This window comes from Epinephelus lanceolatus, chromosome 1 (genome assembly GCF_041903045.1).
Source record: "Epinephelus lanceolatus isolate andai-2023 chromosome 1, ASM4190304v1, whole genome shotgun sequence".
NCBI lineage: Eukaryota > Metazoa > Chordata > Actinopteri > Perciformes > Serranidae > Epinephelus > Epinephelus lanceolatus.
This window is the reverse complement of record NC_135734.1, coordinates 7,604,052-7,617,688: the sequence shown is the minus strand read 5'-3', so window position 1 is coordinate 7,617,688 and position 13,637 is coordinate 7,604,052. Positions and strand designations below refer to the sequence as shown.

Here is a 13,637-nt window from a genome sequence, read left to right as displayed (position 1 = left end):
AATGGAGAAACAACTCGTGTTTGGGTGACTTTGCAAGTAAAGGTGCAGTTGTATCTCATGCTTTGGAAATGTGATAATTAACTATTTGAACTAAACATAGCCTAGTTATTTATTTGGAATATGGATCCAAGATGTTCTAATCCTTAAAGTGGTGATGCGTCACTCAACAATATGACTGTGGTTGGTTTGCTTTTACCTAAGACAAGATCTGGTACTACAATCAAACTTGATATTCACTAAGACTTGCTAGAAAACCAGCTAGTATTTCACTTTTCCGCCAGCAGAGTGCAGCTATCTTTCAACAAGTTAATTGGCGACATCATGACAATTGTTCGTCTCTGTTGTTCATCAGTAGTAGTTGTTGAGGTGCGTTTGATAACCTTGGTACTGTAAAACATGTTTTGACCTTTGATGTCTGTTTTGTTCTCTGACAACATGGTTATTGTTATCTATGAGATGTTTTGAGTAGAGCAGTGCACGGAAGTACAGAAGTCACCTTTCAGCAGTAGCATCCAAAAGGTGGTACAGAAGTTGCAATGCTGGTGCAGGTCAACTGTTACTTGTAGTTTTGATGGACGAATTGGAGTTTGGAATTACCATTATGGATATGCAAAAGCATGACAGGAGCCAATAAGAAAGCAGTGGGGAATAACCACTGTAAAACTTTGGGTTTCTAATCTAAGGTGAGGCTAACATCATCAACCAATCTTACGTGGGAGCCAGCAAGACCTTGGTAGTATCTCCATATCAAGGACAAGTTCAAGCGGCACTTAACCCCAACAGTTCTTCTTGACCAACAGTCAAGCTGTCTGGGGAGGCAACTCAAGACCACATTGTAAATGGGTCATAAGTGATTTTGTAGACCACCTCCTCTGTTTAAGGATGGTCATTCCAGTTTGGCATAGATGGTTTCTTTCACACCTCTTTCAAACCATTTGTCTTCTGTCGCTAACATGTGTACATTGCTGTCCTCGAAGGACTGTCCCTTCTTCTTTAGATGTAAATGGACAGCTGATTCTTGACCTGAGGACCAGGCTCTCCTGTGCTGTGCCATGTGCTTATGGACAAGTTGTTTTGTTTCCCTATGCACAAATCTGTCCATTCCTGACTGCACTGAACTGCATATGCTACATTACTCTGCTATTCTGTTGTCCGGCTCCATGAGGACAGGTGCTACCACTATACTTGGTCTAATTGGCTTTAAAGCATAGGCAGTTTTTGACTTTCTCCATGGTTTTTGTATCTCATCAAAACTCTGAAACACTGTTGTATCAACGCTTAACTACTCTGAAGCACAGCGATGTGCTCAGTGTTTCTAGTAAACAACGTTCTCATGATAACATCAACAAGCTTTTTGAAAGATGGCTGCACCCTGCTGGTAAAAAAATTAAATACATCTAGTTTTCAATCATCAAGTTTGATTGCAGTGCCATATTAACAAAGGGTCAGATGATGACTATGTGTAATGTGAAAGGTGTCACTCATAGTGACAAACCCACAGAGAATTCTCACCTGACTCCTCAGCTCTACAGATTGTTTTGGCATTATTCAGCTTTTTTCTTTTTACAGATCACATCTTTACAGTTTTTGTTCAAACTTACAACTTTCATCAACTTAGTTTTCAGCTACAGTGGCAAGCTGTTTTTAATGAAAAAGCTGTGATAAATCCTCTGTACAGTGTACACTACTGGTCCAGCACCAAAGTGCAGACAAAGTGAGTTGGCAGGTGAGGAGCCAGATATTTTTCTCATGAGATGGTAGACAAAAATAGAAGCTAAAAGAACATTGGACTTAGATACGGAAACACAAATTCTGATGCTGTCTGTCTGCTGGGTGTGTATATAAGGCACTTCTTTCTAAAACTATTGTCATATCAACTTAGAAAGGGGATTATATGTCAATGTCATGTTTACAGCTAATAATTCAATACCTTTTTTTATTATTATAATTATTTTAGCACATAAACCAGCTCTCAAGTTTGTGGGAAGTTACAGGTAGCCTCAATGACTTGTGGATCACTAAGACCTACTCACAATCAATTGACTGACCCAGACCAATTACCTGTCAACCAGTGGAACAGGATGTTATCCATGGCAACAGGGTCAAACCACCTCTTCTTTAAGCTGCAGAGTTCTCTCTGTTCCCTTTAAAAAGTTCTTCTTAGCCCCTCTCTTTATGAACAGCAACCCAATCGGAGGATAAGGAAAAGCTAAATGTAAAGACACCTCATTTAACCAACTATAATCAACCCAATCACCAGAAAAAAATGTTGACATTGTATGTTCCTGTAAACCACGGATATATTAGATTTGTATGTTATTATGTAGCGTATACACTAACATTTAACATGTCAACTGTGGTGTGGTTTATGTGTGGTTAGGTTTAAGCACAAAAACCACTTGGTTATGATTAAGAAAAAATCATGTTATGGCTTAAAACACGCAGTTTTGTTGGCACAATCTTGGCTGGAATTTTAGTAGTGTCCTGGTAAAATACAACCACTGATGGTGGCACAAGTCAGGCAGGAAACACAGCAATGGGTTGCCAAAAAAAAAAACCCACCCATATAGGGAGCTGACAAGCAACTGAAACCGTAGCAATGATTTGCTAAAAAAACAATTGGTTTTATTTGTTGGTCTTGTACAGTGGTGTGCAGCTTGACAGGTGTCATGAATTGGTATCAAGCCATCAGCCACTCCCTCCACCAACCAATGACTACACCACTTTAGAAAAACTGATATGAAACATGCAAATGTAATGTATCCGTGGTTTACAGAAACATACAATGCCATCATTTTCCTCTGGTGACTGGGCTGTGAGTAGATCTCCAGAAGAAACTCTTAGTTAGGAACTTGAAGGATGCGTAATGGTAAGATAAGATAAATATGGCCCCTAGTGACTAAAAGTAATAAGTCAGAGAAACAAAATAGTTGCAGTGTGTGCTGCTGCACCCATGTTAGTGTGTTAATCCTACAGTATGAAACAGTATGTGCTTCGTCAGAAATACGGCCACTGGAGTGCCTTGGTAGTGGTAACACTGCATGCAACATAACCGCAGGCGATTCTATTCCAGCCAAGGACCTTTGTTGCCTCTAATACCCCTCTGTCTCCCCTCTGTTTTCTGCCTCTTCACTGTTAACTGTCCTATAAAGATGAAAATGCCAAAAAAGAAAGACAGCCACTGAGGCTTTTCATGAACAGCAGTGCCACGCTTCCTGTTGTTTGCAGAGATGTTGGTGTGAGGCCTGTGGTTGTGCAGCGTAATGATGTTTCCACTGGCAAAATCCATTAAACATCCCACACACACCTCAGATGTTACTCATATCCTCTACTGAGCAAAGGACACAGAAAGTCAAGGAAAACAGATGACCAGAGACGAAGAGTAACATAAATATTGTGGATGAAAAAGGCAGTGAAGTGAAAGTTAGAGAAGAGACCAGTAGAGATTTAATGGTTGTTTTTAATCTATTAACCTCGCCTGGTGTCTGCGAGGTCCCTTGAAGAAACATCTGCGCACAAATGTTTTCTGAATCATCCAGTGTAGAAAAATATAGATGCAGTGCCTGTGGCATTACCCCTAGATTTCTGTCTTAAGGTCTATGATTGTCTTAAGGATTGTGTCTTCTAAAACAAACAGTCTATGTTGTCATCTCAACATTAACAGCCTTTATTTTCTCATTTGATCATGAGATAATCCCCAAAGGATCTCAACATAACAAGCTTTGTTATTTCATAACTGACATAACCCAAACTGCTCTCTAATGACTATTAGATAAAATCACACGCTGTCTTTTCCTGATCATTACAGCCTCTAATGTGGTGATCATTTGTAATTAGCAGACATTATTATTATTATGTTACCATTCAGATTCGAAATGAGCAGATAACAGTTATTATACTGAAGCTTCCTAAAGCTGTGTCACTGTTACCAAACAAAATGTCCCTGTAATGTTCCTACAGGGACTGATAATGAACAAGTCCTTGCAATATGCTTTTAAAATTCCTATTGGAATCAATAATGTGCCTATAGTATAATGTGCCACTCAATATGGAAACCTTTGATTAGACAAACAGTACACAGCACCAAGGTTAATGTACAGAGTAGAGTTCTATAGTAGAACTAATGTTAAGTTATGGTAAATGGATTCCCATGTGGTTAGCACCTTTCTAGTCTTCTAACCACTCAAAGTACTTTTTACACTACACGCCACATTCACTTGCACATCCATTTACTGGTGGCAGAGGCTACCATTAAAGGTGCCACTTGCTCTTCAGTATAACATTCACACACTTACACATCAACGACACAGCCATAGGGGGCAGTTTTGGGGTTCAGTAAATTGCCCAGGGATACTTCGAAATGCAGACTGGAGGAGCCGGTGATTGAACCAAGCCTATTCTAATTTGTGGACAACCAAGTGGCAACCCCTGGGGCTAAAAAATGAAGCTAACGCAGAAGTGCAAAAAACTGCAGTTCCTCGAGTGGCCACTTGAGGCTTGCTCAAAAGGGGATCCATCTCCATAAACCCTGATGTTACAATGCCAAACTTTATAGCTGGTATAAAATGTGTTTACAGCCTAGTACAAAAATGGTTTTGGTCTCTGCAGCTAATTTTTCCATTGATGACAACTATATGGGGGGAGACTTTTTATATTACTCAGCCATTTAAATGTTACTAAGGCTTAAAATTATGCATAATTAAGATTGTGGCTGCCCTGAGTGAAAGGTGGGTGCTGTCTGTTGACAAGTCGCAACCATGGTGATAATGTCAGTTAGGCAACATAAATGGCATAACTCCAGAGTCACAGAGTACAGACATAGCCATAGCTGTTGCTATTTTGTGTGTTTTCAGTGCATGAAAGGTAATTGTAACATTTTGGTTGCCTGAAAAGTCTTGCTCAGCGTTTGTTTGAACTAAAAAATCCTCTATGGAGTGGAATGTACAGTTTTTCCACTAAGTACATTTTGCTTTAATGGTAGTAAGCCTGTTTATCGCTGGTGGAAATTATTAGCATTAGCATTATCACAGTTAACCATAGCTGTAAATAAACTGTGCTAACTGTGCTAAATGAGCTAGTGGCCAGCATTAGGGTTATCTCTACCCTCTTGTCCAAATACCAAGATAATGACGGCCAAAATGCCAAACTTAGGGCTTCAAAACAGGAGTCCACAAACCACAGACCAATGGGTGACATACTGGTGCTACATTCTTTCATTTAAACAATTAATGGTGATGACCTGCTCTACCTCATGAGCCACAGCCGTCCCTAAAATTGACTGACAAAAAGGCCTCAAACAAAGGACCAATGTTGTTCATGAAGACAAAACTGTGCATTTAAGCACATTTTTCCTATAGTTCTTATATTTTAGCGAAGCTGTTTCCTTCTGTTACAAAATCTGTATCTGCAGTGAATCAAAACAGAACAAGAACAAACAAAAGTCAATGGCAATTCAATTCTAGCACTCTGAATCCTGAGTAAAATAAAAAGCCTTTGATACTGCACAGCTCATGTTCATGCATTTGGACAAAGTCTTTTTTAGGTACATTACACATAAACTCTTTCCAATTTCATCCCTCTGTATTAAAGATGTTCTCTTCTTATTTATCATACAGACCCCAGGTAGTAGAATTGTACAAGTAACCTCTGTGATTTTGGGGTACCTCATGGTAGCATTCTTGGTCTATAAACTTTCTTCTGCACATTCATGATTTTCCTAATGTACAATCTGTGAACATCCACTTGTCTCTAATATACACACAATACAGTAATTGTGTTGTCTGACCCTAGCCACTAAACTCTCCTTGGATGTTAATCCCTTATTTAACTGGTTTCAGGCATACAATCAGACCATACAGTTGCATGCAAAAGTTTGTGCACCCCTGGTCAAAATTCTGTTTACCATGAATAGCTGCTCAAGTAAAAGATAAAGCGATTTCCATTAGGCATTCAGTTAAAGATGACTAATTTCTTCAATATTTTAAGCAAGATTGCTTTTTTTATTTCAGTGTTTTACAGTTTCAAAATAACAAAAAATTAAAAGGGCCTGCCCCTTGAAGTATCACAGCTTCTAAACACTTTTTGTAGCCAGCTAAGAGTCTTTCAGTTCTTGTTTGGGGGATCTTCACCCATTCTTCATGCAAAAGGCTTCTACTGTAGTTCTGTGACAATCTTGGGCCATCTTGTATGTGCTGCTGTTTAGAGGTCTAGCCACAGATTTTTATTTATGTTTAGGTCAGGGGACTGTTAGGACAAAACCTTCTGCTTGCTCCTCTTGAGGTAGTCCATTGTGGATTTGAGGTGTGTTTTGGATCATTGTCCTGTTATAGAAGCCTTCTTCTCTTCATCTTCAGCTTTTTTACAGAGGGTGTAAAGTTTGTCTCCAGAACTTGCTGGAATTTAAATGAATCCATTCTTCCCTCTACCTGTGAAATGTTCCCCACACCACTGCCAAAGCATCAAGCCTGTTTAGATGTTCCTTTGAAAACATCTGACTTAAATTTGTGAGGAGGAAGCAGGAAAGGTTTCCTTCCAATGACTCTTCCATGAAGATCATAGTTGTACAGGTGTCACTGCACAGTAGAACAGTGCACCACCACTCCAGAATCTGCTAAATCTTTCTGCAATGTCTTTTGCAGTCAAATGGGGGCCTTTCTAACAATCCTACAAGCAGCACTTTTGGAAAGTTTTCTTGGTCCTCCAGACTGCCATTAACTGCCATTTCTTAATTACATTATGAACTGAGGAAACAGCTACCTGAAAACACTTTGCTATCCTCTAGTAGCCTTTGTCTGCTTTGTGGGCATCAGTTATTTTAGTTTTCAGAGTGCTACGCAGCTCTTTAGACCTGTCTTGGGTACCTAGACTTTTGTATGGTGCCCCTTTCCCCATTTTTACTGTAAAATAGTACAAAACAAAATGAATACACTAAAATATTGAAAAGCATGGTTAATCTCTAACGTCATGTCTTTTGGAGATGAGTTGATCTTCTACTAACGTGACTATTCACAGTGAAAGAAACTGTGACCAGGAGTGCTCAAACTTTTGCAAGCCACTGTAAATGTACATGTATAAATATTAATGAAGTTTCTCCAAATTTAAGTACCCAAGTGCCAACAAAGCTGCAGTGTGTTTTCAGAAGGTCCATTTGTGTTACAGTTACCCAGTCCTCATGTGTGCCAGAACACAAAGCTAGATTTCTGTTAAGCTCTGCTGTATTAAAGCTGGCCTGTTGACAAAAATGAGCACAGTTTCCAGCCAGGATCTGCTCTCCCATGTTGGCCATTTTCCCATCACTTACTCTGACTGTACTAATAAAACAGCTTGAACTATTAAACAGTAGCAAACAAGACTGAATCCAGAAAAAAACAGGAAGTGTAAGTGACAAGACAATAAATTAGTGGCTACTATGGCGACAGGATGTGACCTCTGATGTTACAACTGACACTGAAGCATTGCCACTTTGATTGGTGTAGCAAAGCAGGATTGTCAAAGAGAAGTGTGAGTATATGCAATGAGCCCCATCCTGATTGTATGGACTGAAAGGTTGAATATGACAAGATATGGACATATATGATTGGACAGTATATGGAACATGTAACTATTCAATGACTCTTAGGCCTGCACTACATGCACAGCACACCACATAGAGAGTGTTATGTCATGTTCACACAGCATAGTCTTCAGAGTAGATCCAGGTATTTGACCAGCAGATGGCAGTGTATGGTATTATTAAAGCTCTGATTACTAAACCATTTTCAACACAGCGGTTGAACTGTAAAGCTCCAGAAAAATAAGATCACATAAAGTGTATGTGTGTGCTGTACATACGTGGGTTTAGAGGCCTCAGCCTGGTCCGTTTGCAGTTTATGTCCTCCCTCCACCTCCATGGTGCAGTAAACAATCCTGTTTGGAGCCAATGACTTCAGACCCTGGACCTCCATGATCACAACCTGCAACACACACACACACACACACACACACACACACATATTTTAAGTCACATTCACCCATTCACACACACACGTTCACACACTGGTGGCCGAGGCTACCACACATGGTGCCACCTGCTACTCAGTAACCATTCACCCATGCTCACACTGTGATGGAACTGCCATCAGGAGCAATTTGGGGTTTAGTATCTTGCCCAAGGATACTTCAACATGTGGGCTGGTGGAGCCAGGGATCAAACAGCCTATCTTCTGATTGGTGAACAACCCACTCTCCCTCCTGAGCCCCAGCCGCCCCACCCCACAAGCTACAAATTCTAAAATGTGGATGCTTCACTCAAATCTTCAACCCATCGGCAGCACAGATCTGTACAATCAGCACAGTTTCAAGGTGGAAATCCAAGATTTGTGCCACCAATTCAGTATCGGACCAAATGTCTCCTCTTCTGTTATGACAGCAAGCAATGGCCAGAAAACATTATGATGTCACAGTGAAGTTGACCATTTACCTTTTGGATATAAAATGTCATCACTTCATCATTATATCCTGTTAGACATTTGTGTGAAATTTTGTCATAATTAATTGGGTTATGGCCAAAAACATGCTTTGTGAGGGCACAGTTACTTTTGCCTTTGACCACCAAAATCTAATCAGTTCAAGTGGACATTTATGCCAAAATTGCTGTTGGCTGAAATGTTATTTGTTTTATACATCTTAAAGATAGACATAACATATGTTTTGCTTGTGCTGGCCTTGGGGCCTTGGGGGCTTAAATGAAATCACTTGGGATCGACTGAGTCAAACAAGATATGTGTCACCTCTTAGTGAAATAAAGGGATAACTCATGATTTAAGCACTACTGGCTATCCTGAAGCTTCTAAACTTGTGAAAAAAAAACAATTTAAACTATGGTGCTGTAAAGGTATCCACAAAGGCTACAATGTTTTTCTAGTTTAAAAACCAGAAGAAAATAAAACAGATGGACCAGCATTATGCAATCACAGAACAATTGTAGAGAGCAGGCGAGGAGTGTTGAGTGTAATCAATGTGCTGAGCCTCTGGGGTAACTATGTCTTTGTATTTGAGTCAGCAGGAGGATTTTATGTGTTTGCTATCTTCAAAGCTGCTCAGACTCAGTTGTGCCATTTTTTGGAAGTACCAAGAACAGACTGAGCTCCACTGTCAATCCGTCTGACTCCACCTACAGAATCTGCCTAAGCAGCTACACACTTAGAGTGAGAATACATTTCAAACTTACCACACACTGATTAAAGCTTTTCTACTCTCTCAGTACTTTTGTCACTGGTAAGCATCCACATGTTTTGTCCAGTGGGGTGGAGTAATGGTACAAGTTGATACCTGAATGAGGACTGTCCAGACCTACTGAAACTGAAGCCTGTCTTGAGTAAATGTCTACTGAGCCTTGCCAGACTCCAGTGAGAGAGGCACAATTTGTGGGCAGGTGCTGCCAGGCTAAAGAGAACAGTCATTGTATAAAAGATAGAATTTCTCCCACCTCACCCACATTGTATTTTTATAATTTGGAAGAGATGGAAAAGTGCCTCTATTTTCTGAGATGCTAGAAACCATCAACAGGGAGGCAGTAAAACAATAATGGTTTTGCTGGACTGTTAGGCTTCATGGATCCTTGTGGAGGATAAACAGGTACTCTAGGACAGGTAATTTATCATGTGGGTGTTAAGAAGAGACTGCACTCTGCCCCAATCTCATTTTCAACATAGAAATGGTCTGTCAACCAATTAAGGTGAGGTTCAGAAAGTCTGTCAGTCAGTGGAAATCCTGGGAGACATTTCGTCTCATTAGCAACTCCAGACGCTAATCCCGAGAATCCATCCACAGTTCACTGTGAGGTGGGTTAATATGACAGTAGTTGGGCTGATTTCAAAATTGCCACTTTACATGTCTTTTATGTCTAAAGCTGTCAGCTTTCCTGGCCCAACCTGACAGTCAGTACCCTGCTTAAAGGAAAAGTTCAATCAAAGATACATATTTTTCCTCTTCTTCATCTGTTGCTGTTATCAATCAAAATTGTTTTGGTGTGAGTTGCTGAGTGTTGGAGATATCAGCCATAGAGATGTCTGCCTTTTCTCCAATACAATGGAGCTAGATTGTACTTGGCTTGTGGTTACATTTGAAAAACTCAACAGCAATGTCTGACAGCAAAGGCATATATCTACTGTTAGCTCACGTAGCACCACTGAGCTAACTAACATTACAGCTCAGCCAAAATGGATGCCATTAATGTTTACATCTCACACTGTTATGGGCACAAGCCTCTCGTATGCTGTCTTCCGTGAAGGGATATGATTTGCGGGTGTAGTTCAGTAGAAAGAAAATAGTTCCTACATGAAACTGCTCACAACATGGTCTGTGGATTATCTTGAATAACCGAGTCATGATTACTGGAAAGAGACACTGCTGTTAAGTTTTTCAAACACAGTTTTTGGTGCTTAGAGCACCACAAGCTGGGTGCCATCTAGTTCCATTACACTGGAGAGAAGCCAGACATCTCCCACAATTGACATCTCCAATCCATAGCAACTCACACCGAAACAATCTAGACTAACGAATAGCGCTAGAGAAAAAATGTGTATTTTTGATTGTTGGGGTTACTGGCCCTTTAAGGGCCTTTGTGTTATCTAAATGTGTGTAGAAATCTGTCATGTGTAACACATTTCTATGTAAGTACAATTAGTTATGGTGTTATGATTGCCACATGTTCTGCAGAATACTGTATGAGTGTGTAAAGACTGTACATGTAAGAAGGAGGACATAGAAGCTCATTTTTCACCTGCCATCAAAATTAACCTATGGAAGTTTTTAACCAGTAATAGCACTACCAAGCAATGTTTTTAATGTATGTGTCCCCATTTTGTTTGCATCATGCTAATGTGGCATGGGTGACTAATACACTTTCATGCTGACCGTTTCATGCTCTCCGACTGAGAGTGGGTGGCAGTAACATGCCAAGAAATGCAGCAATGCACCAACAAAGATAAGATAGCAAAAACAAAGACCACATAACGATTGTTAATGTAAACTATGTCCCTCACAAATGACCTTTGTCCTTACACTGTTTAATGTATGCAACTGAATTAACAAGTAAGCCACCATCATTAACAAGTTCATCCAAGTCCACTCACCTCCAGGGTGAAGGAGAGCACCACGTCAGATTTGGACAGCGTGTTCTCGTCCTCCTGGCCCATGTCCATAATGGAGGTGTTGTGACCTCGTTTAAGCTTCTGTAGCTTGAACTCTCCTCCCTTGGACACCGGCATGCTCTCCAGGTTGGCCATCAGCAGGTTGACAGAGGATCGCAGCTCCTCAATGAACATGGCCTCCATTTCTCTGGATGCAAACCTGGGAAATCTTCCACCATGCTGACCAAAACAGGAAGGCAGCCAATTCGTTAATGAGCATGATCCACGGAATGAGCAAAAATAACAGCACCAGTTATCAATTGTGTTGCAACATTAAAAAAACAAAAGAAAATACTGTACTGGCATTTCTGAATTCTATACTTTGACATAAGTTAAGAGCAGAGTTGGGTAAGGGTTACTTTAGAAGTAATCAAAGTACTTTACTGCATTACTTTTTAAAAAGTAACCAGTTACTTTACTGCATTACTCCCTGAATAAAGTAACTCAAGTACTTTTAAAGTACTTTTAAGTACTCTACATTTCCTATTGGGCAATGGACCACAGGGCGCTAAGCCTACATTTTTTGTCTCCAAAATTAAAGTTATGGACCACTTGCCCTTCACTGAGATCCAATTCTCCCATCACAGCCGTCACTTTGACCAGTAGAAACACAGAACGATCTGCTGCCATAGACAACTGTATGACAACAACACCCCAGCATTTTTAATATTTCCTCTAGGGATGTTACCACACAGAGTAAAAGGGGGAAATGATGGTGTGAAACAGCAGAGGCACTTTGTCAATCTGCTGAGTTAACGTTACTGTCATTAGCATCAAGCTAGCAAACAATGGTACATCCTCACGGTCGGACATAAAGTAATAACATTAACAAATAGCGGCGGGGCTTTTACTCACCACAACTGCAGAGGCTCCCAGCTTCATTTGAAACAAACTACATTATAGACGGTCCGTTATTTATTAACCCCTCTGTGTGTTTATATATTTACTTTTTATCCGCTCCCGTTGTCTTTATGAAGCACACATTGCGCCGTCATTTTAAACTTCCTGAATTTCTTTCAAATTAAAAGCCCCTTATAACCTTATAACCTCGGCTGAGAGAATCCCTCCATTTTCTAAATAGGCTTTTATTCTGAAACATTTGTAAGAACTTGGTTGTGGAGGATACAGTAGCTTGAATGTTTGCCTATGATACTTCAAATGTAGCTCCTGCCATCTGCTGACGCTTTTAGGTGACTACAATAACATTTCGGCTGGCACATGAACACACACAGTGACTGAAATAATAGTAACAGTAATAAAAATAGGACAAGAATAATCCCACGACATCACACACGTCGTGAAAGACGACCGGGGATAATTGGTGAGTACCATCGTGTAGTGTGTCATGTCTGTGACATGTGACATGTCTGTAATGTGACATAGTGACTTTCAGAACGGGCAGAAAAGTCATGTAGTGTGTACCAGGCATAATAAAAGTCCTCCTGAGTCTGACCTGTCTGTCAGCGAGTCCTCCTCCACCTTTTTTTAGACTCCACCGTAGACAATGGCAGCATTTCTTCTACCAGGTAGCTAGCCACAAGCTTCATGACTTCTTTCGGACTGATAGGTTTAACGTTATTTCCGTTATTAGAACCAAAAGACAGCCGTTGCTGTTTCGGTGCTGAAGGACCAGCGTTCTAAAAGTAACGGAAGTAACTGTTAGCTTGTTTGAAAATGTACTCAAGTATTTGATTACTCAAACAGCAAGCTAACGCGTTAGGTTACTCGTTATTGCAAAAAGTAATCAAAGTACTCTAACGTGTTACTTTGTAACCTGTTATACCCAACTCTGGTTAAGAGTAAACACCAAAATAAATCAGTTAATCATATAGAAAATCAGAATATTGTAGATCTAAAACTGTGTAAACTTTGTTAAATCAATCCTGAATCAATACCCAGATAAAGTATTTGATATTTAATATTCTATAATCTAGTTAAGTCCATCCGTCCATTTGTCCATACACCCATCTTTCCCCATTCATCCATTCATCCCAGAGGTGGGGAACTTGAGTCATATGACTTGACTCAAGTTCGACTCGAGTCACGAACTTGAGACTTGCTTGACTTACAATGGTGAAAGACTCGACTTGACCTTGACTTGGTATTACTTGAGACTTGACATTGAATTGAGACAGATGACTTGAAAGGACTTGACTTTTCTATTTAATATCTGTATTTTTCTAGATATTGAGAAGTTACTTATTGTTTTCAAAATATGATGACGCTTATATCATTTAATTTATTTCATTTATTTTATAAGAACACATTGATCAACATTTCTGTAAATGTGCCAATGTTAGCCAGCTGGCTAATACTGCAGTGGCACTGTGACTGTTGTAGTCTACCACTATATATGATCTCATTACTGTTGGAGTTGGTTGAGGTGGAGCTTATTTTAAAATATTAACTGATGATTATTTTCATTATGGGATAATTGATTTTTTTTTTCTCCATTAATCAATTGAA

At 39.9% G+C, this 13,637-nt stretch overlaps 1 protein-coding gene across 6 annotated transcripts in view; it reads right to left on the bottom strand.

Moving 5' to 3' along the window:
* cadpsa (Ca2+-dependent activator protein for secretion a) overlaps nt 1-13,637 on the bottom strand; it is a 278,770-nt gene that overhangs the window by 166,304 nt on the left and 98,829 nt on the right. For all 6 annotated transcript variants that reach the window (XM_078172262.1, XM_078172289.1, XM_033625614.2 and 3 more), the window contains exons 5-6: nt 11,115-11,351; nt 7,831-7,952 (exon numbers count right to left, since the gene is read on the bottom strand). In XM_078172262.1, coding sequence (XP_078028388.1) covers nt 7,831-7,952; nt 11,115-11,351 — 359 coding nt within the window. The remainder of the gene's footprint in view (nt 1-7,830; nt 7,953-11,114; nt 11,352-13,637) is intronic.